Here is a 23,740-nt window from a genome sequence, read left to right as displayed (position 1 = left end):
ACTCTCAACTGTTGCATGAGCTTCTTGTATTAGCTCCTGGCAGATGGATACTTTACTTTGTCAGGTGTCCTCTATACCCACTCCCACCCACATACCAGGTGAGTTATATGACACAATGCATATTTTAGGCCTTATCCTCCCAAACATGCTCTCCAAATACTGGTTATTTAATTAAATATTTTGATAGCTTTCAGAGAGGAAGGCAGAGGGAGAGATAGAAACATCAATGATGAGAGAATTGCTGACTGCCTCCTGTACACCCCACACTAGGGATCAAGGCCACAACCAGGGCATGTGCCCTGACCAGGAATCAAACTGACCTCATCCATAGGTTGATACTCAACCACTGAGCCATGCCGACTGGGCCTGAATATGGTTTAATAATTTTTATATAGCTACTTTCATATGGAATACTTTCAGCCAAATATGAAAATAATTTATAAATAGGGGATGTCTATAGTGTGGTCTAAAGAGGCCAGAGATGCTGCAAAAACAAACAAATTTTTTTTAGTAAATCAAATATTAAGACGAGACAGTCCCAGAGATAAATATCAGAAACTCTCTCCTGACTCCTTTGTTTTGCTTAGCGTAGAACATGGGTAGTCAAGAAAATTAAGAAAACAGAGAAGAAATTGTTGAGTGAGGAACTGAATTCATTTAAATAGGTTTCCACTTCATTTGAAATGTTTCAACATAGTGTATGTAACCTACCTGGCTCTAGTTTGGGGAGTCATATGAGGTGGTGAGATCTGGAAGAACCCAATGGACTAGCTACACACATGAAAAACTACGGTAGTTATGTTATTGAGCTGTTGCTTTGTGGGGAGGGTTTCTCAACATACTGTAATGATGTATGGGTTGTACTACACAAGGAGCTCTTCTCCATCTTCTTGTGTGGCCACATACTGTTGTGTTTTTGCAATAAACAAAACAAATTTCTATGTTCATTATATCTCCAACTACCCCTTGGCTTAAAACAAATGTAATACCATTATAGTTTATTCAGTGCTACTCAGGCTAGAAAGAAATATGAAAAACATGAGACACCTGATTTGAAGAGAAACCAGTGTTATGATTTCTGAGAGATTGTGAACAAAGGGAAACATGTTGAACTTTGATAAATGTAATATATACTTGCAGTTATAAATGCTGGGTAGCCTATATAATAAAGAGGTAATATGCAAATTGACCCTCACGCCCTTGCACAAGATGGCTGCCCCCTATGTGGTCAAAGATGGCCACCACAAATTGGCTGGCAGGGGAGGGTAGTTGGGGGTGACCAGGCTGGCAGGGGAGGGCAGTTGAGGGTGACCAGGCCTGCTGGGGAGGGCAGTTAGGGGCGACTAGACTGGTGGGGGAGGGCAGTTGGGGGTTACTGGGCCAGCAGGCGAGGGCAGTTGGGGGCATTCAGGCTGGCAGGGGAGTGGTTAGGGAGTGATCAGGCTGGCAGGCAGAAGCGGTAGGGGCAATTAGGCAGGCAGGCGAGCAGTTGGGAGCCAGCAGTCCTGGATTATGAGAGGGATGCAGGCTGGACTGGGCTGAGGGACACCTCTTTCATCCCCAGTGCACTGGGCCTCTAGTCTATTATATAAAAGGCTAATATGCAAATTGCCCCCTCACGAGTTGGATTGCTTGCTATGATGTGTGCTGACCACCAGGGGTGGTGCGGAATGAAGGCCCCGGCCAGCGGCTGTCAGCCGTCAGCCAGGGAAGGCAGGCCCTGGCCGGCAGCTGCAAGGCCCTGATCGGCCCTGATTGCTGGCCAGGTCTAGGGACTTTACCCATGCACCGGGCCTCTAGTATAGTTCTAATAACACTGGCTGAGCTAGTGTACAGCTGTTTTCATGCCACCTATCTAAGGAACTAGAACAAGGAATTCATTGTATAGTATAACAAAGTTCTTGGCACTTAAATACTTCAAATGAATGAATTATTTTCAGTGAGGGAACATATCTTAATAACTCATCTTCATAGAATATAGAGGTCAGAGTGATGTTAAAAATATTTAAGTCTTTAGAGTACAAGCATACAATTGAAGAGCTTGTTAACAGGGATCTTTCCTGTGAACTCGCTGGTGGATGTGGAGGTTGGAGCTCTGGCTGAAGCCCTTCCCACACTTGCCGCAGTGATAGGGCTTTTCCCCAGTGTGTACTCTCTGGTGGATGAGGAGTTTGGAGCTCTGGCTAAACCCCTTCCCACACTTGCCGCAGTGATAGGGCTTTTCCCCAGTGTGAACTCTGAGATGGATGCGGAGATCTGAGCTCTGGCTGAAGCCCTTCCCACACTCATAGCACTGGTAAGGCTTCTCCCCTGTGTGTATGCACCGGTGAATGTGAAGGTTCGAACTTTGACTAAAGCCCTTGCCACACTCTCCACATTTGTAGGGCCTCTCTCCTGTGTGGACTCGCTGGTGGATGTGCAGGTTAGAGCGCTGACTGAAGCTCATTCCACACTCCCCACACTCATAGGGCTTCTCACCAGTGTGTACTCGCTGGTGGATATGCAATTTGGAGCTCTGACTAAAGCCCTTCCCACACTTGTCACATTTATAAGGTTTCTCGCCTGTATGGACTGCATGATGAATAAGCAGACTTGAACTCCTTGTGAAGCCCTTCCCACACTTGTCACACTTATAAGGTTTCTCATCAGTGTGGATGGCTTGATGGATGAGGAGACTTGAGCTCCTCACGAAACCCTTCCCACAATGCTCACATTTGTAGGGCTTTTCTTTTGTGTGGTCTTTCTGATGTAGTAGTAGTTCTGAGCTCTCACTGAAGTCCTTACCACACCTACTGCATTGGTATTGTTTCTCTGCATTGTGTATTTTCTCACATGGATGACTATCTGAGCTGGTATTATGTATTTTGCCAGAGTCATAATGATTGCAGGGATGCTTCTCTGTAGGAGCTCTCTGATGACTCACCACCCGTGATTTCCAACCATAAATGTTATTACAGTTACAGTCAAAGGGATCCAAGGATTCTTTCAGTTGGCTCTTCTGGCAAATAGTTTCACCACTGAACAATGGTGAGACCAGTTCTATTACATCAGACACAAGTTTAATATGAAGGGTTTCTGAACAATGGTTTATGGGAGGACTTTTTCCTCCTAATACTTTTCTCTCAGTACTTTCTTCTGTTACGAACAGACTTGTCTCCTGAGGGTCCTGGGGCTCATTCTCACAAAATGTCACTGAGGAGTCCTGTTTGGCCACTTGGCTCGGAACTTTCAAAGACAAATATTCTTCACTTTCCATGGCACTTAAATACTTTTTGACATCACCACTTTGAAGAGTCACGCCACTGCTCTTGTTTCTAGAAATGTGAGAAGATGCTTCTCCCCACTTTTGACAAAGGGAAAGATCTAGTTCAGGGTTCCTATACATTTCTCCTTGAAGATTCACAGTGTAATCCTTACTCCTAGTTATGGTACTGGCCATCTCTTCCAAAATTAGCCAGCAGAAAAGCTCTTCATGTAATAGATCCCCAGGTCCTTTCTCTTGAAGATTCTCCACAAAATTTTCATTCAAGTCTCCTAGGGAACAAAGAAAATTCAGTGATAACAACAAACTGGATAGATTTCAAGATTTCAGAAGTGGAGTGCCTAAGTCCTGAAGCCTTAATAACTAGGAAATAGTTCAGTCTTGTCCTTATAGTCATGTACTTTGGATTGTCAGAGAAAATACTTTTGTACACAAAATATAAATCTTGTCTTTTTTATGCATAGCCAATAAAAGTATTCCTCCCCTGCCCTAGCTGGTTTGGCTCAGTGGATAGAGCGTCGGCCTGTGGACTGCAGGGTCCCAGGTTTGAGTCAGGTCAAGGGCACAAGCCCAGTTGTGGGCTCAATCCTCAGTTGGGGGCGTGTAGGAGGCAGCCTATCAATGATTCTCTCTCATCATTGATGTTTCTACCTATCTCTCCCTCTCCCTACCTCTCTGAAATTAATAATAAAAAAAAAAGGTATAAAAAAAGATATTCCTCCCCTAACTCTGCAGAAGGCTATGAATCCCACATCCTTGCCACAAATTACATTTTGGTTCACTTTACTTCATTTTATTTTAAGTAAATTTTCATTGAATTGGTAATCTACTTTAATAGATGCTGGGGATACAAGAAAGTAAATAAGCTAGAGCCTACTGGGGAGAAAGACAAATATATCAATAATGATAGCACCATATCAATGCTAAAGTGCACCCTGGAGAGGAAAGCAGGAGCTAGAACAGGCGTCCTCAAACTACGGCCCGCGGGCCACATGCGGGTGGTTTTTGCCGTTTTGTTTTTTTACTTAAAAATAAGATATGTGCAGTGTGCATAGGAATTTGTTCATAGTTTTTTTAAAACTATAGTCCGGCCCTCCAACCGTCTGAGGGACAGTGAACTGGCCTCCTGTTTAAAAAGTTTGAGGACCCCTGAGCTAGAACAAAGGGGTTGGTGTGTACTACTAAGGATTTAGGGCTAAAACCTTTTTTTTTTTTTTTTCTTTTTTTTTTTTTCTTTTTTTAATTTTTTTTATTTTTTAAATTTCTTTATTGATTAAGGTGTCACATATTTGTCCTCATCCCCCCATTCCCATCCCACCCCTCTCCCCACGCATGCCCCAATCCCCTGTTGAACTTAACCGTTGGATAGACTTATATGCATGCATACAGGTCCTTTGGTTGAACTCTCCCCCTCCCCCCCACCCTCCCCCTACCCTCCCCTATCCTCCCTCTGAGGCCCGATATTCCGATCGATGCCTCCTTGCTTCTGGTTCTGTTCTTGTTCCTCAGTCTATGTTGTTCATCATTTCCCCTAGATGAGCGAGATCATATGTCATTAGATATATACTAATAAGAACTGAATGTGAGACGAGCAATAATAGTTATGCTGACAGGCAAATGAATCAATCTGTAGCGAGCTTCCCCCTACACCAACAGTTCTTTTGAGACCCAATTTCAATGTCCAGTTGTTCCTTATGTGTACATGTCAGCACTGACCCCTCAGCTCTGGATGGTGGACAAATGGTGGTAATGGAGGTCCGACTCCCTCTGGTTTGGTCTCGGCCGAACCCAGGGGCACGGCGTCACCCGGACTAAGGGGCACGTGGCCTCACCCATACCTAAGGGGCGCGTGGTCTCACCCGGGCCTGGGACCCAGCCTCACCCGGATGGATCCAGGGGCGCACGGCCTCACCCGGACCCAGGATCTGGCTTCACCCGTACCCAGGGACACTTGGCCTCTCCCAGACCCAGGGACACGTGGCCTCACCCGGGCCTAGGTGCACGAGGCCTCATCCGGATCCAGGGACACATGGTCGCACCCGGACCCAGGGACGCTTGGCCTCTCCCAGACCCAGGGCCACTTGGGCTCACCCGGGCCTAGGTGCACGAGGCCTCATCCGGATCCAGGGACACATGGTCGCACCCGGACCCAGGGACGCTTGGCCTCTCCCAGACCCAGGGCCACTTGGGCTCACCCGGGCCTAGGTGCACGCGGCCTCACCCGGTTCCAGGGACACATGGTCTCACCCGGACCCAGGGACGCTTGGCCTCTCCCAGACCCAGGGCCACTTGGGCTCACCCGGGCCTAGGTGCACGAGGCCTCACCCGGATCCAGGGACACATGGTCTCACCCGGACCCAGGGACGCTTGGCCTCTCCCAGACCCAGGGCCACTTGGGCTCACCCGGGCCTAGGTGCACGAGGCCTCATCCAGATCCAGGGACACATGGTCGCACCCGGACCCAGGGACGCTTGGCCTCTCCCAGACCCAGGGCCACTTGGGCTCACCCGGGCCTAGGTGCACGAGGCCTCACCCGGATCCAGGGACACATGGTCTCACCCGGACCGAGGGACGCTTGGCCTCTCCCAGACCCAGGGGCACGTGGCCTCACCCGGGCCTAGGCGCACGAGGCCTCACCCGGATCCAGGGACACATGATCACACCCGGACCCAGGGACGCTTGGCCTCTCCCAGACCCAGGGCCACTTGGGCTCACCCGGGCCTAGGTGCACGAGGCCTCATCCGGATCCAGGGACACATGGTCGCACCCGGACCCAGGGACGCTTGGCCTCTCCCAGACCCAGGGCCACTTGGGCTCACCCGGGCCTAGGTGTACGAGGCCTCACCTGGATCCAGGGACACATGGTCGCACCCGGACCCAGGGACGCTTGGCCTCTCCCAGACCCAGGGCCACTTGGGCTCACCCGGGCCTAGGTGCACGAGGCCTCACCCGGATCCAGGGACACATGGTCGCACCCGGACCGAGGGACGCTTGGCCTCTCCCAGACCCAGGGCCACTTGGGCTCACCCGGGCCTAGGTGCACGCGGCCTCACCCGGATCCAGGGACACATGGTCTCACCCGGACCGAGGGACGCTTGGCCTCTCCCAGACCCAGGGGCACGTGGCCTCACCCGGGCCTAGGTGCACGAGGCCTCACCCGGATCCAGGGACACATGGTCGCACCCGGACCCAGGGACGCTTGGCCTCTCCCAGACCCAGGGCCACTTGGGCTCACCCGGGCCTAGGTGCACGCGGCCTCACCCGGATCCAGGGACACATGGTCTCACCCGGACCGAGGGACGCTTGGCCTCTCCCAGACCCAGGGCCACTTGGGCTCACCCGGGCCTAGGTGCACGAGGCCTCATCCGGATCCAGGGACACATGGTCGCACCCGGACCCAGGGACGCTTGGCCTCTCCCAGACCCAGGGCCACTTGGGCTCACCCGGGCCTAGGTGCACGCGGCCTCACCCGGATCCAGGGACACATGGTCTCACCCGGACCCAGGGATGCTTGGCCTCTCCCAGACCCAGGGCCACTTGGGCTCACCCGGGCCTAGGTGCACGAGGCCTCACCCGGATCCTGGGACACATGGTCTCACCCGGACCCAGGGACGCTTGGCCTCTCCCAGACCCAGGGCCACTTGGGCTCACCCGGGCCTAGGTGCACGAGGCCTCACCCGGATCTAGGGACACACGGTCTCACCCGGACCCAGGGACGCCTGGCCTCCCCCAGACCCAGGGGCACGCGGCCCCACCCGGGCCTAGGTGCACGAGGCCCCACCCGGATCCAGGGACACATGGTCTCGCCCAGACCTAGGGGTGCATGGCCTCTCTCAGACCCAGGGGCACGTGGCCTCACCTGGACCTAGGAGCACGAAGCCACCCGGACCCAGGGGCGCGTTACCTCTCTCAGACCCCTGGTCGCGTGGTCTCACCCGGATCCAGGGGCCCACGGCCTCACCCGGACCCAGGGTTCAGATTCGCCCGGACCCAGGGGCACATGGCCTCACCCGAACCCGGAGTCCAGCTTCACCTGGACCCAGGGGCGCGTGGCCTCACCCAAACCCAGGGGCGTGAGGCCTCACCTAGACCCAGAGGCGTGTGACCACATCTGAGCCCAGAGGCTCGCAGGCTCGCCTGGACTCGGGTCTCAGCGGGGTTTCGTCTTCTTGATCCCAATTCCTGTTGGTCAATTCCCTCTCAGCAATTCCTTCGGTCATTTTCTCAGAGCTCCAGGGCGGCTGCCGCAGAACTCGTTGGGCGGCGGGCTCGGCAAGGCTCCGGTGTGCCCGGTGCCCGGCGGTGGGCTGGTCCGGTGTCGCTGCGTCGGCCCTTGAGTCTGCAACGGTGGCCAGTCGCTGAGCGTGCGCACCTGGCCACTTCGGGGCATTGAGATTCTTGAAGGACTCGGAGGTCAGCAAGCACGGAGTCTCCCACCCCATGTCTCCCAGGGGCTCGTCTGTCCGTGCTCGGCAGCGAGTGGAGCCGTCCCCTCAGCCGGAGACCGCCGGGGGAACTGCGCCGAGCACGTTCCTGGCCACCATTGTGTCGCCTGAGCCATAGTTCTTAAAGTGTGGACTTTGGGTCACCGGCATCAGCATCATCCTGCGTACCCCTCTCTTTTATTCTAGTTGTAGAGCATCTGCTCAGCCAGCCCCCCGGTCTTTCTGGCTGGTGTCTGCTCTGCTCTCCCGTCGTAGTCTCAATATTGTTGTGGTAGGCAACGATCAGGCTGCCGCCCTATGTCTCCATCTTGGTCCTCCTTTGTACAGTTAAGTCTTGATTGTTGTTGGTGTCACTGGGAGGAATTGTCCTCCAGGCCAATTGGCCGTGAGGACCCTCTTTGTCCATATAGGAAGAGTTGCTGTGCAGGAGACATGTTTGTGGGCCGGGTCTTGATGCAGCAATGCCTTGGCGCTCACTGAGTCTGCCTCTAGAATGCCTCCCTTATGCAAGTGATTGAAATCTGGTGTCATCTCCCACCAACCACTAGATGCCCTCGTTTCTGGGTCTCCAATGCAGTGTGGGTCAGCCACTACCTGAGGCACTCAGCAGGAAAAAGCTTCTGCTCAGCTTGGCTGGGGCGGAGCTACAGGGTGGAGCCTACAACCTTGGCTTCCTGTCAGCCCCGCCCTATGAGGCTCCTGTGTCTGTGTCCCTCTGTATTCCTTGCAAACACCTCTGAGAGAAACGCGCCCTGGAATTTCGCCCACTGCCAAACAGTCCAGTCCCTCCCCTAATGAATCTGGACTCCCAGATTCTCGCCTGGAACTGGGTTTCAGTGTAGTTGGAACTGGGTCTCAGCGCAGTCTGGCGTCCCTGTCTCCTTCCCAGCAGGGCCACCCAGTGGCGCAGGCAAAAGTCCGTACTCTGCGCACCTTCCAGTGCGCGCGTCTGGAGCCGCCGCTTCTCTGTGCCTCCGCCACCACAGCCCAAATTCATTCCCCCAGCGTGCGCCTGGCTTCCCAGGGTTTCGCCCGGAACTGGGGTTCAGTGCAGTCGGAACTGGGGTTCAGCACGGTCCTGAGCTTATGTCTCCTTCCCGCTAGGGCAGTTCAGTGGCGCAGGCAACAGTCCGTCCTTTGCGCCCCTTCCCGTGCGCGCCTCTGGAGCTCTGCCTTCCCCCGCTCCTCTGTGCCTGCGCCCCACAGCCCAGATTCATTCCCCCAGCCTGCGCCTGGCTTCCCAGGGTTTCGCCCGGGACTGGCGCTCAGTGCAGTCGGAGCCGGCGCTTAGCGCACTCCGGAGCCTTTATCTCCTTCCTGCCAGTGAACGCCGGCCAGGCCGTCAGCCGCCCCTTCCTCTCCGGCTCCATCCTCCCCGCAGGCGCGCGTGCTCGTGTCTCCGCCAGTTTCTCCATACCTCAGGCTTTTACGGCTCCCCCGATTGTCCCCGTGGCCTTCTCCTTCCCCCCAGCTGTGGGCATTTCAGTCTGCCAGCTCTCCTGTGGTTCTGGACGATGTCCGTTCTGACCTCTAGTTGTGCTTTTGAAATTGTTGTGCCCGGCTGCAGGTTAGGTGTTTCACCTATGCCGCCATCTTGGTTTCTCCTCTGGGCTAAAACCTTTAAAGATTTATAGATATTAAAGGATTTCAATTGGGAATGGAAGATTGACTTGCTCATCAGAAATGAGCAAGACTTTAGGTAGAGAGACAACTGCTATAGCAAATTAGAAATGGTAAGGATGATAGTTATGGAGAGAGTGGGAGAGGGACATTCTAAATCATATGATGACTAACTAGAAGGGAAAGGAGGCACCAAGCATGATCCCCAAGTTCCTTGCTTGAGTGAATAGGTTTAGGGGTACTAAGAAATAAGATAGGGAATGCAAAAGGAAAGGCTGGAGTGGAGAAGGACAGGCGACAAGCTTTAAATCTGATGTTTAATTTGTGGTGCTGGTGGAATCTTCTCACTGTTCAGTAAGCAGTGAGATATATGGGTCTGGAACTTCTGAGGGAGAATTGTGCTAAAAATATACAACTTTTTAGACTTACTAGTATATATGTTGGTTAAAACAGAGTGAAAATCCTAATATTACAATGAAATAGCAAAAAAGAAATCTATAAAAGCCTTAAAAAAAAAAAAAAAGAGTTGTCACCACCAGAATAAAAAAGTTGAGAAACTTCTCAGATGATAAAGAGCAGATGAATTAGGAATGATGGAGAAAATAGAAAACTAGAAACTAGAAAAAAAAATTGAACAGTTCAAGCCATGTACAAGAGATGATTTCTGAAGGAATAAGAGGTCTTCTAAAGAAGTCCTAGAAATTCAAATAATTCAATTTCCAAAGTCAGAATCAATGACTATAAAATAAGAGCGGTTTATCCTGGAAATTCAGGGTTTTTTTTGTTTGTTGGTTGTTGTTTTTTTTTGTTCCTATGCCAGTCAGCGTCAAAAGCTCTGCTTCCTAGGCAGGAAATTCAGGTTTTTTAATTCCTGTTAGACATTTCTGATGGTTAGACTAGTTGTTGCTATTATCAGCACCATACTCACAACCATCCTTTTCCCAACAAAAAGTGAAATATTGGATAGCTACCAGAAGTAGCCCCATACAAAGTCTTAAGAACAAAGTAAATGATCTATTAAAGAAAGACTCCTAATAGTATTAGTTGGGCTGAAAAGAGAAGTGGAGGTAATGCTAAAGGGAAAGGAGGCACCAAGCATGATCCCCAAGTATCTTGCTTGAGTGAATAGGTTTAGGGATACTATGAAATAATGTACAATGGCAGGGCTGATTAAGGTACAAAAAGAAGCAATTGACTCCAGGACAAAGCCTCAAGGTAACCCCTGAAGTGGGATTTCTGACAAGGGAGATATCTCAGAGCTGGAGATCAGAGCATGGCATGCCTCAGATAACTTACTTGCCTGAAAAGGCACCCTCAAAAAAGGAGTCTATACCACTCACCACCTGGATTCTGATATCCATTCCAAGCCCAGTTAGAAGAGTTGTTCCTTGTTAGTAGAGCCTGCATGCACCAAAGAGGGTTGGGCATCAGCTGAGGATGTAGACTCTAGTATGTACTATGCACAAAAAAGACTTTGTGGGGAAAAATGGGACAATAAAAAATGTAAGCAGAAAAAAAAGTAGAAACTAATTTTCATAAAGACTGGCACAGATTCAAGAAATAGTGAACAGAAGATCACACCTGCCAGAATGGCTACCATCAATAAATCAACAAAAAACAAATGCTGGCGCAGATGTGGAGAAAAGGAAACCCTAGTGCACTGCTGATGGGAATGCAGACTGGTGCAGCCACTGTGAAAAACAGCATGGAATTTCCTAAAAAAATTAAAAATAGAACTGCTTTGACCCAGCAATACCACTTCTGGGCATATATCCTAAGAATCCAGAAACACCAATCAGAAAGACTATATGCACCCCTCTCTTAATAGCAGCATTATTTACAGCAGCCAAGATCTGGAAACAGCCTAGGTGCCCATCAGCAGATGAGTGGATAAAAAAGCTGTGGTACATTTACACAATGGAATACTACGGGGCTATAAAAAAAGGAAATCTTACCCTTTGTGACAGCATCGGTGGACCTAGAGAACATTATGCTAAGTGATATAAGCCAGTCAGGGAAAGACAAGTACCATATTATTTCACTTATATGTGGAATCAAATGAACAAAATAAATTAACAAAAATAGAAACAGAACTACATACAGAGAATAGACTCACAGCTGTCAGAAGGGAGGGGTTGTGGGGTAGGGTGAAAAAAGTGAAGGCAGTAAGCAAACTCCTCCTACCCCAAACTCAGAGACAGAAAACTGTATGGTGATTACCAGAAAGAAAAGGGGATTGGGGAACACTGAATAGGGTAAAGGGGAAATAAATGGTGATTGAAGGAGACTTGACTTGGAGTGGTGAACACATAATTCAATATATGGATGATCTATTATAGAATTGTAAACCTGAAACCTATGTAATTTTATTAACCAATGTTGTCCCAATAAATTCAATAAAAATTAAAAAGTCTTGATCAGTATATATTTTAATGGCCACATGTTTTTCTCTTACCAGTATATGACCCTCTATAATTTGTATAACCAACCCCCTCTGATATATTTGGTGAGTAATTATTTCACTGTATTAAATAATTCTATAATGACTGTTCACAATTTTCTGTTGATGTTACTGATTAATTCCTTAGGGTAGATACCTAAAAATGTATTATTTCATTAGAAATATTGCAGACTCTTTGCTTCAAGCAGTCAAAAGTTTTTTGAGAAAACCTGTATCAGCTATACTCCTATCTATCTCTAGATAGATGTTGTCTTATATTCAGAAGGGGAGATGGATGAATCTCTGATGTGTAAGAAAAGAAGCAAAGGGAAATGGATATTGCAGGGCAGTGGGGTTTTTAATGGAGAAAGTGGGGAAAACATGGGAGAAGACAGAGTACAGATAAGAAGGTCAGCGTGAATGAGAAAGACCACAACTTTCTGAAAAGCTAGAAGGGAGAGTAAGTGAATAGATACAGGTAACTCAGTTTGTGGAAAGCATCCTTGAAGCCTCAGCTTTCTCCACAGACCAGAGAACTTCAAAGAGAACTCCTTAAACATTTAAAAAGGGACTCCTCTTAGTTTCCTCAAAAAATTAAAAATGGAACTGCCATTTGACCCAGTGATTCCACTTCCAGGAATATATTCTAAGAAACCCCAAACACCAATCAGAAAGAATGTATGCACCCCTAAGTTCATAGCATCACAATTTACAATAGCCAAGATCTGGAAACAGTCCATGTGCCCATCAGTAGATGAGTGGATAAAAAGCTGTGGTACATTTACACCATGGAATATTATGCAGCAGTAAAAAAGAAGAATCGCTTACCCTTTGAGACAGCATGGAGGGACCTGGAAAGTATTACACTATGTGAAATAAACCCATCAGAGAAAGGTAAGTATCACATGATCTCACTCATATTAACTGATGAACAAAACAGACCCAGAGACATAGAAGCATAGAACAGACTGTGGAATCTCAGAGGGAAGGCGAGGGAGGGTGTGTGGGTGGGAAGAGATCATCCAAAGAACATGTATGCATATATGCATAACCCATGGACACAGACAATATAGTGAAGGGCTGGGGGTGAGGTTGGGGGCGGGCTAGAAGGGGTCAATGGGGGAAAAAAGAGGACATGTAATACTTTCAACAATAAAGATTTAATTAAAAAATAAAATATAAGAAGGGACTCCTCTTTCATGGATTAGCTTGGATTTGTAACTTGCCACGATGCCTTGCTGATTCCTTTGGAGTTCGTTCTTCATTATGTAATTAACTTCAACTCTGTGCAACTGAAAGATCATATCTGGGAAATACACGGGTTGGGTAACTGTGCAGAAAGCAAATCAGTACCAAATTCTGGCTTATCAGGGATGGATCAGGTATGATTTCTCAGATGACTCAGTAAAGCTACAATTCTTCAATTCTTACCAAGTAAAGTTCTTTAGCTGTTTAGGATAATCAGAAACATCCTTTTGTGTCAAAAAGAAATTAGGAAACTCTGATTCCTGAACTACAACTCCTGGGGCCCCATCACTATTTAAAATTGAAGAAACAAAGACTCCAGTGGGCAGGTGTCCAGGCTCATGTTCTTACCCACTGAGACCAAGTGGCTGCAGGGCTGCGGCACCTCGGCTCTGTGCAGCTTCCTATGAGCAGGGTCCAGGGACCCCACTCCTCAGTGAAGTCCACAGAGAAACCGTCGAATGTTACTGGCTCCTAAAACAGTAAGCGCTCCTTTACTGCCAACCATCTGCACAAATGCCCTGGAAGGAAGGTGAGGTTGGGAGCACTTGAAAAGGTGAGAAGGTATAGGAGTATGCAGTTCAGGGATCTGAGGGATCCAAATCAAGCTTTGTTGGAAACTCCTTTCTCATCTACTTCGCTACTTCCTTCAAAACCCTTCCTCTCCTGCCCACAACTCACTCAGGCTCAAGCCGTCCAGCAACTTAATCTTTCATGTCACTGTCATCTCATGGTCATTGCTGAGTTGTTCTTTCCACCCATGTCTACTATTGTCCTGACAACTTCAACACACACGAGAACAACTTACCCAACATCCTAACCTGACATTTTAACCTCTACAGTCCCAACGATCTCAGTCTCATTTCACACTCAGTTACCATGATCAGGGCCATTTCACTACTTGGACCACTCTGCTTTTGAAATATTAATATCTTGATAGCTACACTTTTATTTTTTAAAATATATTTCGTTATTGATTTCAGAGAGGAAGGGAGGGAGCGAGAGATAGAAACATCAACGATGAGAGAGAATCATTGATCAGCTGCCTCCTGCAGGCCCCTCACTGGGGATCGTGCTTGCAACCCGGGCATGTGCTCCTGGCCGGAATCGAACCCAGGACCCTTCAGTTCACAGGCCGATGCTCCATCCACTGAGCCAAACAAGCTAGGGTGATAGCTACAATTTTAAAACATCTTCCAATTCTTTCTGTTCTTTCTTTTCTATCACACCTGCTTTATCAAGATCATCAATCATCCTTTAACCTTTTGTCTTTTCCTCTCATCCACAGTATATTTAAGATCTCAAATTTTTCCATTGTCATATCAATCCTATGTCCTTTCTTCTAAACCAAGTACTTGAACATTATTGTAAAAAATAAAATAGCACATATACATACAACTATAACATACTCTCTTTAGGTATTTGCAAAAACTTATCTCTATCTCCTTCCTCCTTAACTCCAGGCTCCAACTTTCCACCTAACATCTACACTTGGGTATCTAAAAGGCCCTTAAAACGTAATAAGCCTCAACAGACCTCTTGCTCTCAATAACCTCCATCCGTATCTGCTCTTCTAGGCTGCCACTCCTTGCTTGCCGGCCAGCGGCCGGGCCTCAGCTCCCGGTGGATGAGTCCAGGTCATGCAGGCCCTTGGCGGTGTGTCCCCACCAGCAGGCTGGGCCTCATGCACACCGTGAGTTCGAGTACCGGATGAAGAAGTGCTTCGTGACCATCTGCTGCAGCTGGTCCCGGGGCTCGGTGGACGTGAGCTGGGGTCACTCGAGCTTCGTCTTGCGGTGCCTGGAGATCTTCAAGGCCTGAGGGGGCGGCAATGGCTGGGTGGCGAGCTGCTTTGGCAAGAATGGTGTGTTTGTGGGAGGGAGGGTGGGGGAGCGCAGGGCGCTGTGCTGCAGCTTCGGCACGAGTGAGTGGGGGCCTGAGCCCCCGGGACCTGGACCCCAACCCGTGATCCAGGACTCCGGGCCTTCATCCTACCCACAGAGAGGACCCAGCAAGGACCCGACCCTATTCATTTGGCGCACAACCAGTACCTGGACCACAGCCCTGGGCGCGTTCCTCTGACCCACCCGACCCCCACACCTCACCTGGCTGGATCACAAACTATGACCCCAATCTCCTTGCCTGGGCCCCATTCACAACCAGGACACAGACTGCAGCCCCCCATCCTCCCCTCCCCAAGGCTGGAGGCTCAGGCACCTGTGCATGTGGGTGCAGGTTTTATTGGTTCCTCTGTGTGTTCTGGGAGTTTGCATATATTTTTCATAACCAGCTTGTAGATAGTCCTGAACAGAAATGTTAAACTCTGGTTGGTGGAACTGCCTAAAACTAAAATCTGCATTTTTTCAACCGAGAAAAAAATCTGCTCTTTCATAGTTGTGCCCATTTTAGTAAATAGTCACATGACCCACCCAATTACTCAAGCCCACATCCTAGAAGTCATTTTGATTCTTTTCTCTCTTCCTCACATTTTATCAATCACCAAGTCCTATCAACTCCACCTCTAAGACATACCTGAATCTACCCACTTCTATCTTGCACTATTAGCATTGGGAGTCACAGCTCTCCTTAACACCTCCTAATATGTATCTCTTGCTCCCCACACTATGAATTTCCCACATGGCAGCCAGGGTGATGTTTTTAAAAAAAATTTAAAATTTTTTTATTTCGGAGACAAAGGGAGAGGGGGAGAGATATAGAAACATCAATGATGAGAGAGAATTACCAATCAGCTGCCTCCTGTACACCCTCTACCAAGGTACATGCCCTTGACTGGAATCGAACCTGGGACCCTTCAGGCTGCATACCAACACTCTATCCACTGAGCCAAACTAGCTAGGGCCAGGGTGATCTTTTAAAACACACACCATGTCAGGCATGAAATCCTCCAAAAACTTTTCAGTGGACATTGAGTAAATTTACAGACTGGGGTCTTGTCCATTCTCCAGCTGAGTCACCCCTCCCTCCTGTGTCACTAGGCTGATCCTAGATCACATCAAACATCCCAACTTAGGGAATTTGCACGATTGTCCTCTCTGCTCAGAATGTTTTCCCCCACACCTTTCACATGCCTGGTTCCTTATTCAGGTCTCAGCTGAACTGCCATCTCCTCTGAGAAGCATTTCCTTGACCATAATCCACAGTAGCACAAAACTACAAACAAAAAAACACCTGTTCTAGGTAGTTTTGCCATAGCATCTTTGCCACAAGCATTTTTACTGCAAACATTATCCCTGCTAACTCACTGGCTGTAAGGCAATTCTGCTATAAAAGCAAAACAGCCCTAACCGGTTTGGCTCAGTGGATAGAGCGTGGGCCTGTTCACTGAAGGGTCCTAGGTTCGAATCTGGTCAAGGGCATGTACCTTGGTTGCTGGCGTGATCCCCAGTAGGGAGTGTGCAGGAGGCAGCTGATTGATGTTTCTCTCTCATCAATGTTTCTAACTCTCTATCCCTCTCCCTTCCTCTGTAAAAAAATCAATAAAAATGTATTAAAAAAAACACACAAACCAAAACAAAACTGGTTCACTATTCAATTTTTTTGGTTTATTTGATTTCATTTCTCTGTTGATAAATCAATCAACTTCTGTAGAAAAGATAAAAGAACTGGTTAACTGTTTTTTGTTTGTTTTCACTTCTCCACAAAAACTCAACAACTTTCAGCAGACTTAATGTATTTAAGCAAGTTGTCAGTTTGGTTTCATTTCTTAATTGACAAAATTCTCAATTACTCCCATTTTTACATTCTATGTGAATCTGAGCTAGTCCTCAAAATGGCCTGGACAGTGACAAGTAGATGTGGCAATGCTCTTAAAGCAGTGAGCATTTCTTCCCGATGACAATGATTGGCCCCAAGAGTTTATTTCTTATGTTTTTGAAATTGATTTTTAGAGAGAGAGAGAAGAAGGGGGAGGGAGAGAAACATCGATTTGTTGTTCCACTTATTTATGCATTTACTGATTGATTTCTATATGTGCCCTGACCAGGGATCAAACCTACAACCTTGGTGTACCAGGACAACGCTCTAACCAACTGGGCTATCCGGCCAGGGCCATGATTTCTTTTTTAAACACATTACAAGGGACTTGTTGAGGGCACAGAGTTAAATCCACATTTCTCACAGAATAAAAACAATGCTAAGGTTCAATCCACAAAACAAAATCAGTTATTTGAGCAGTATTCCCATGAACCGACACACATTTTAAGATGTATTTGAATATTTTGCATTTCAAATCTTTTGTTTTATGCCCTTTTTAGTGCCCCTCTTTTATTTTTTGTAATTTTTATTTTAATGGCAAAATTGCCATTACTAATTGTTAATTACTTAGGCATGAAAATGCTTGTGGCAAAGATGTCTATATAAAAAATACCAGCTATGCCCCCAAAGTATCACTTCTCCCTGTATTAATTTCTTTGCATTACTTATGCCTTATCTCATTTTCTTACTCATCTGTTTTCTAATTTACTGTCTGTCTCTCCCCATGAACATGTAAGTTCCCTAAGAACAGAGAGGCTGTCTGATTTGTTCATAGCTGTGTCCTTAAGGCCTCACACGGGGCCGGCACCTAAGAGGAGTTAACTTCACAGTGAATCTGGCTCCTCAGGATTTCTTCAATGGACCAACATTTTCAAACTGCCTCTGGTAAGTTTCTCAAGTGTTACAGACTGATAGTTTGTAAAATACAATAAAAAAAGATATTCAATACCAACACCAATTTTTTAAATTATTAGATTTAACAGATATAAAGGTTTCAAACACTCAACCTCTGTTCTTACGTTAGGGTAGGCAGCTAGTCAGTTACTGACAAGAGAAGGGAGCTAAACTGGCTGAGTCTGACTGACTAGGAAGCTACAGGTTACAGACACTACAGGGGATAGCTGCATTGCCCACCTGAGGGGATTAACATCCCTTCCCCCGCTGAGTAGGGAGGAAGGACTGGCCCTCCAATCTCCCCAGCAAACAGTCAGGGGCTCCCCCAGATTACCAGGGGCAGGGAGAAACAGTAAAGGGGAAATCCCTCTGCTGAGGCATGTGCAGAAGCTAAGATGGCCCTGCGGGAGGTCTTCCTCCTTGATGCATGTGCCGTAGGAGCCAACGTGGCAAACATAAAGGGGAGGTGTCTAGTCTGGGGAAAGGATCAGACAGAATAAGGGCGTGGAACCCCAGAAGATCCAGGAAAGGGATTGGTTAGGGGAGGGCCCAGCACAGCCCGTGAAGAATTAGGAGGATGATTGTTTGAAAGAAAGCTTATTCTCTCCCAAACCCAAGGGAAGCTTAACAAAGGCCAGCGGTTCATTGTTTGTGCATCGGAGTGCTCTCTCCCCTTTTAGCAGCTGCGGTGAGCCGGAACTCAGCACTGGGTCGTGGCCGGCACCACTGAGCATCGGTGGCAGATGTGCAGATGGGGAAATGAGACACAGGCAGGTGCAGCCGGGAACAAAGACTGTGCTGGGCCACTTGGAGCCCAGGGTGATGGCACTGCAGTTCTGGGTCGAGTCCTCCTGGTGGGCACTTGTGCTCACCAGGCCCAGGGCTCCTTTTGCAGGGAGATGGACCTGAGCCACCTGGTTGTGAATAAGACAGTAGACACCTGGGGGCAGTCCTTTGTTTCACGCCAATAAATCTGACCCTGTGCTCAAGTCCTCCCATGCATGGGTCCCCGAAATGCATTTCTGTGACTCCGTGAAAGAATCCTGTTTCCACCGGCGACACTTACATCTTTGTATACCGGTAACAAACTGTGGGCTGCCATTGGTCTACAGGCCACATGCTGAAAAGCAGAGGATAGAATAGACACAAAACAACTGAGAGCCAAGTGAAGCCCAAAGGAGCAACTCCAATTCTGAGCGAGGGGAATGCCCAGTAACCTTCAGGAGAGGTCACATCTTAGGACTGAGGCTGAAGGGGCACCCCCTACTCCTTCCTCAGGAAATTGAGGACAACCAGCCCTCCCCTCATACCCCCCAGGAGTGACTTTACTACTAGTCACCAGTGGAGAAGGTGATGGTGAGGCAAATGGCAGTTTGTCCTCAAGGTCACAGGTCTCCACCGTGTCTGAGGAAGAGGGATAAGGTTGGGCTAGAGAAGCCTGCAAGTCCCTGCACAAAAGGCGGGACAAAGAAGAAATGGAAGTGGAGGTGTTGCCCAAGAGGGACATAAACGTACCCTTTCCTACAAGAGGGCCGGGTGAGTATCAAGCAGGTGGATTGGCCACTTTTTCTACCAGACTTCTTTTTTTAAAAAAATATATTTTATTGATTTTTCACAGAGAGGAAAGGAGAGGGATAGAGAGCCAGAAACATCGATGAGAGAGAGACATCGACCAGCTGCCTCCTGCACACCCCCAACCAGGGGATGTGCCCGCAACCAATGTACATGCCCTTGACCGGAATCGAACCTGGGACCTTCCAGTCCGCAGACCGACGCTCTATCCACTGAGCCAAACCGGTTTCGGCTACCAGACTTCTTGACCTCAAGAGAAAAAGGTTTCTTTCTGTCCAACGCTAACTTCTTCCTATGCATTTCAGATCAAATCCTCTCTTCCCTTCTGAGATCCAAGTCCATCAGTTATCTTTTTCCCTTTTATATTTTATTCATTTCCACCCCGTTGTCTGGGTTGTCTAAGACACCCTCCCTACCTCAACAATATTCAGGTAACTTCAGACTTGTCAATGCTGTCTCCAAAATCTCCATCCAGTGTTACCTATTCTCTACTCCCACTGTCACGTCCTGGGTAAGGCTTTCATTTCTTATCCAGACCACAAGAATTCCTTACCAAGTCTTCAAATACAAGTTCTGCCATTTTTCAATTCATAGATTAGATAGTCAGATTTAGTAATTTTTAAAAATCCCACAAAGTGGTGGAGAGAATTTTTTGCTGAGAATGAAAAGGATATGTTGATGGACTATAAACTTTGTAGTAGGTTGAAAACTGGAAGATGAGGAATGGTATGACAGTGGACCAAATGAAAGGAATTAGAGAAAGAAAACAGTGGTCCTGCTAAAGAAGACAAAGTTGGGACTAAAAGACCCTGAATAATGAATAGTCTCCCCGATATCAGTGGAGTGTATGGGTCATCCAAGGTGGAACTCGGGCTTACTCTGGGAAAGTGGACTCAGTATCCTGAGGGCCAACCAAGGTGCAAGGTCCCAGGACTAGTAGTTTCCTGTCCCTCCCACCACCCCACCTCCCACCACAAATGCCTAACTCCCCCAAACTACATACATCATATGGCTTTTTACTTTCTTTCCAGAGCCCTTCCTTGCTGGGTCCAACAGTTTACTTTGGAGGGGGCAGGAAACAGTAATGCAGGTGGCCAGGAGCTGTAGTCACACTGGATTCCTGTAGTCATCTAAACGTCATACTCTAGTCTAGAACAGCCCTCTACACATTGCTTCTGCTCTGACTTCTATTTCTCTCATCCATTTAGGAACTACTTTCAGTTTCAGGACAATCAACAAAGTCCTTTCTGAAGCATGAGGATGAGTTAGATGCGTCCTCCTCCAACCTCTCACAGCATCTTTCATATACATCTACTATAGCTATTAAGTCTGTCTCCCAAATTGGCTAAAAGATTTTAAAGGATAGGAGCCATGCTCAACTAATCTTTAAATTCTCAACAGCTAGCACAACGAACTCAGAATCTAAATGGTATTTGTAAATTTACATTCAATTTAAGAGACTAATAAAATGCTACAATTAAACCGAGAGCTCATCAAATTCAACACTCTCATTTTCAGATGAGAAAACTAAGGTTCATAATGGTGAAGTGACTTACCCAAGTCACAGAGGAAGGGATGGTTAAATTTCAACTGCTGCTTTCAGCACTCAGGACAATGCCTGGTAAATAAAAACATTCAGCAAGTATTGGTGGGATGAAGTCCCTTCTTTAAATTCAGTTATTAATATATACCAGAACCTCAAAATTTATTACACTAGCAATCCACAATTTCATCAGCAGTGAAAAAATAATCTTCACTTGGAAACAGGGAAAAGAGAAGGAAGGAAAATACAGAGAGCACTGAAGTCCTCAATCACTTTGCAAGGCACAGCGATGGCATGCTCTCAGTACCTTGAGGCCATTCACTGTCCTTTAAACAAACCAATTAAAAATTTTTAAAAATTAATTTCAGAGAGGAAGGAAGAGAGATTCAGAGAGATAGAAACATCAATGATGAGAAATAATAATTGACCAGCTGCCTCCTGCAGGCCCCACACTGGGGATCGAGCCTGCAACCCAGGCATGTGACCTGACCGGGAATCAAACCCCGACCTCCTGGTTCATAGGCCGATGCTCAACCACTGAGCCACACCAGCTGGGCCAAACCAATTTTTACAGGAGTTCACGGTCACTTCCTATGTATGTGAGGACTGGATTCGCTAAACAAAAAGATGGTCTTGGTTAAGAACCAATTATTTTTTCCTTAAAATTCGGCCTGATACTTTGTTCAAATAATTTCTGGTGTCATGACCTGTTCAGTTATAGCGAAGAAACAGACATGGGGCTTACTTCCTGCTCTGCTGCTCCCTGCGACAATGGTGCTTCCTGCTGGCTCCCTCAGCATTAGAGCTCTTCTCAGCTGAGTGATGGCACCAAGGCAGAGAGGGGCTGGCTGGCGCCTTCCACTGAAAGCATTCTGTGATTCTAAGTGCCAATCTTGAGGTAACTTTCTAGAAATGGTTTTATGGAGACAAATGAAAAATCGATTTTTTAAAAAGTGCTAATTGATAATTTAGCAATTTATTGTACCACGTGAACATGTAGATATGTTGGTAAGGAGAACAAAGCAATCAGAGCCTAAAAGATGGACCTTTCACCTATCTTAGAGATGCTCACATCAAGCAAGTAGAGAAATAACTGACAATAAATGCAACAAATTAATGGATATACAAAGATCAAGGAGATAAAAAAAGCGAAATTCTCTTTTTAGTAGGTCTGGGAGTGGTGGTACCTAGGAACCTTAACTCTTAAAAAACACTACAAATAATTCCAATACACAGCCTGGTGGACGAGCATTTCTGGGAGAGAGTGGGTTTTCCTGCGACCACTTAGCAAAGAACTGACCATGTAATAGCTTTGAATGACTCAATATGAGTGAAATGTCTACAGGAAAAGGCAGGCTTTAACACAGACGACCAAGCAAAGATGCTGTGTGGAGTCTTTCAATACAGGAGCAGAGCCCAGTGCTCTGGGGGGTGAGCAGAGTTCCAGAAGAGGGTAGCTCAGTGAAAACTGATGTGTAACTTACAGGCAGCAGAGACCTGTGCAGCAACTGATGGCTGGATGCCTTAGTATATGCCCTTAGGATATCAATGTTGCTATACCCGTATTTATAAAATACCGTATGTCTCACACCGGAGTCCGACAATAAAGGGAAAAATGACACAGAAGAAAGACAGGACCTGACATCAGGAGCACTTAATGCTGATGTCCTTCCTGGGACCCAAGAAAGAAAGGTTACTTACATTCTCAGGGAGACGCATTTCCAGAGAAGAAACCCCAACGCACCTGGAACTTGGTCATTCCCTCCTCGCAGCACAGAGTCCTGGGAAGCTGGAGCTTGCAAAAAAGAAACAGCCATGAAAATCAAGTCCCCTATCTCTTGCTACTGTAGGAAACCCTTTCCTGAGGTGCCTGTCTCCCCGCGCGGTCCCCCCCTCACCTCTCTCCACTGGGCTTTGGGTCAAACAGACCAAGCCTCCCCCTTCCCCCAAGGTACATCCTGCTGCCCCTAGTAGCTCCAGGATGTGTCCATTTTCGGACCTCAAGTTCTAGTTGGAGCAGTAGGAGCTCTCGGGTGAATTTTGGATGCCCGCGACGCCTTCCTCAACCTGACTCATTTTTGGGGCGCAGGGCTCGGATGCAACCCTTTAATGAGGACAGTGTTGTGGGGACAGAAACCTCGGTTCCTCACGGGAGCCCTTCTCGATTGCATAATGCCCACTTAAAACCTCCTTGAAAGAAGGCCAGTTACCGGGCAGAAAAGGCAAACTACGAAGCCCCCAGGAGCGCAGGCGAGAGGAGGGCCCCTCGGAGCCGTAGCGGCGTCGCAGCGCCCGGTCGCTTGTGCGCCTCGGACCGCACCTCCCGGGTCGCGCGCGCTCCCACAACAGCCAGCCTCTCCGCGGGTCTCCCACTCCCCACCGCCTCTCTGCAGGAGGTGCCAGCTGCCAGCTGCCACCCGCCGCTCACCTCCCACGTGAATCCAGTGCCTGGAAGCGGCGTCTCCGCCCGCGGAGGGCTCTGAACTACAAGTCCCAGAAAGCCGGGGGCGGGACACGGACACTTCCGGTGTACACTTCCGGTGCCGTCCCCTGCTCCCCCGGCTTCCCCCGCACTGCGTGGAGGTGCTTGGGTTCCTCCTTCCAGCGGACTGTTTAAACTGTTCTTTGAGAGTTCATTTACGTTATTATTATTTTTAAATTACAAACGGGTAAGAATTATTTTAGGAATACCCATTAAAGTGTTTTTCACATTTTGTTAATGTGCTACTGGGGGCAAAGAACGTAAATATCACCCGTAATTTCGTCTTCACCAGTAAAAATATTCTGAACCGAATATATGCCCTTCGGCATCTTCATCTGCCTCTTGAAGTTCATTAGTTTAGTAAACATCTGAGGCCTTACGTGTTCTAGGAACTGTTAAAGACGCTTAGAGAAAAATCACTCTGGAAGTTAAATAGTGGAGGAAACAAGCAATACGTAGTTTT

General features: G+C 47.7%; 1 protein-coding gene across 2 annotated transcripts; it reads right to left on the bottom strand.

Annotated features, from left to right (window-relative positions):
- Positions 1-1,706: 1,706 nt before the first annotated feature.
- On the bottom strand, positions 1,707-23,273 carry ZNF239 (zinc finger protein 239). 2 transcript variants are annotated; one of them, XM_054728946.1, is made up of 4 exons: positions 23,006-23,078; positions 22,497-22,590; positions 14,549-14,829; positions 1,707-3,534 (listed from the first exon to the last, which is right to left on the bottom strand). In XM_054728946.1, exon 4 carries the CDS (start codon positions 3,437-3,439, stop codon positions 2,045-2,047), a length of 1,395 nt encoding a protein of 464 aa, XP_054584921.1. In that variant the 5' UTR covers positions 3,440-3,534; positions 14,549-14,829; positions 22,497-22,590; positions 23,006-23,078; the 3' UTR covers positions 1,707-2,044. The 2 variants fall into 2 exon arrangements, with proteins under 2 accessions (XP_054584921.1, XP_054584922.1); XM_054728947.1 differs by lacking the exons at positions 14,549-14,829; positions 23,006-23,078 and adding an exon at positions 23,224-23,273.
- Positions 23,274-23,740: the final 467 nt, after the last annotated feature.

Source organism: Eptesicus fuscus, chromosome 17 (assembly GCF_027574615.1).
Source record: "Eptesicus fuscus isolate TK198812 chromosome 17, DD_ASM_mEF_20220401, whole genome shotgun sequence".
NCBI classification, from domain to species: Eukaryota; Metazoa; Chordata; class Mammalia; order Chiroptera; family Vespertilionidae; genus Eptesicus; species Eptesicus fuscus.
This window is presented reverse-complemented; position numbering and strand designations above follow the sequence as displayed.

What these genes read in the sequence shown, in the direction of transcription:
- ZNF239 (XM_054728947.1), bottom strand. Translation starts at nt 3,439, where the DNA reads ATGGCCAGTACCATAACTAGGAGTAAGGATTACACTGTGAATCTTCAA.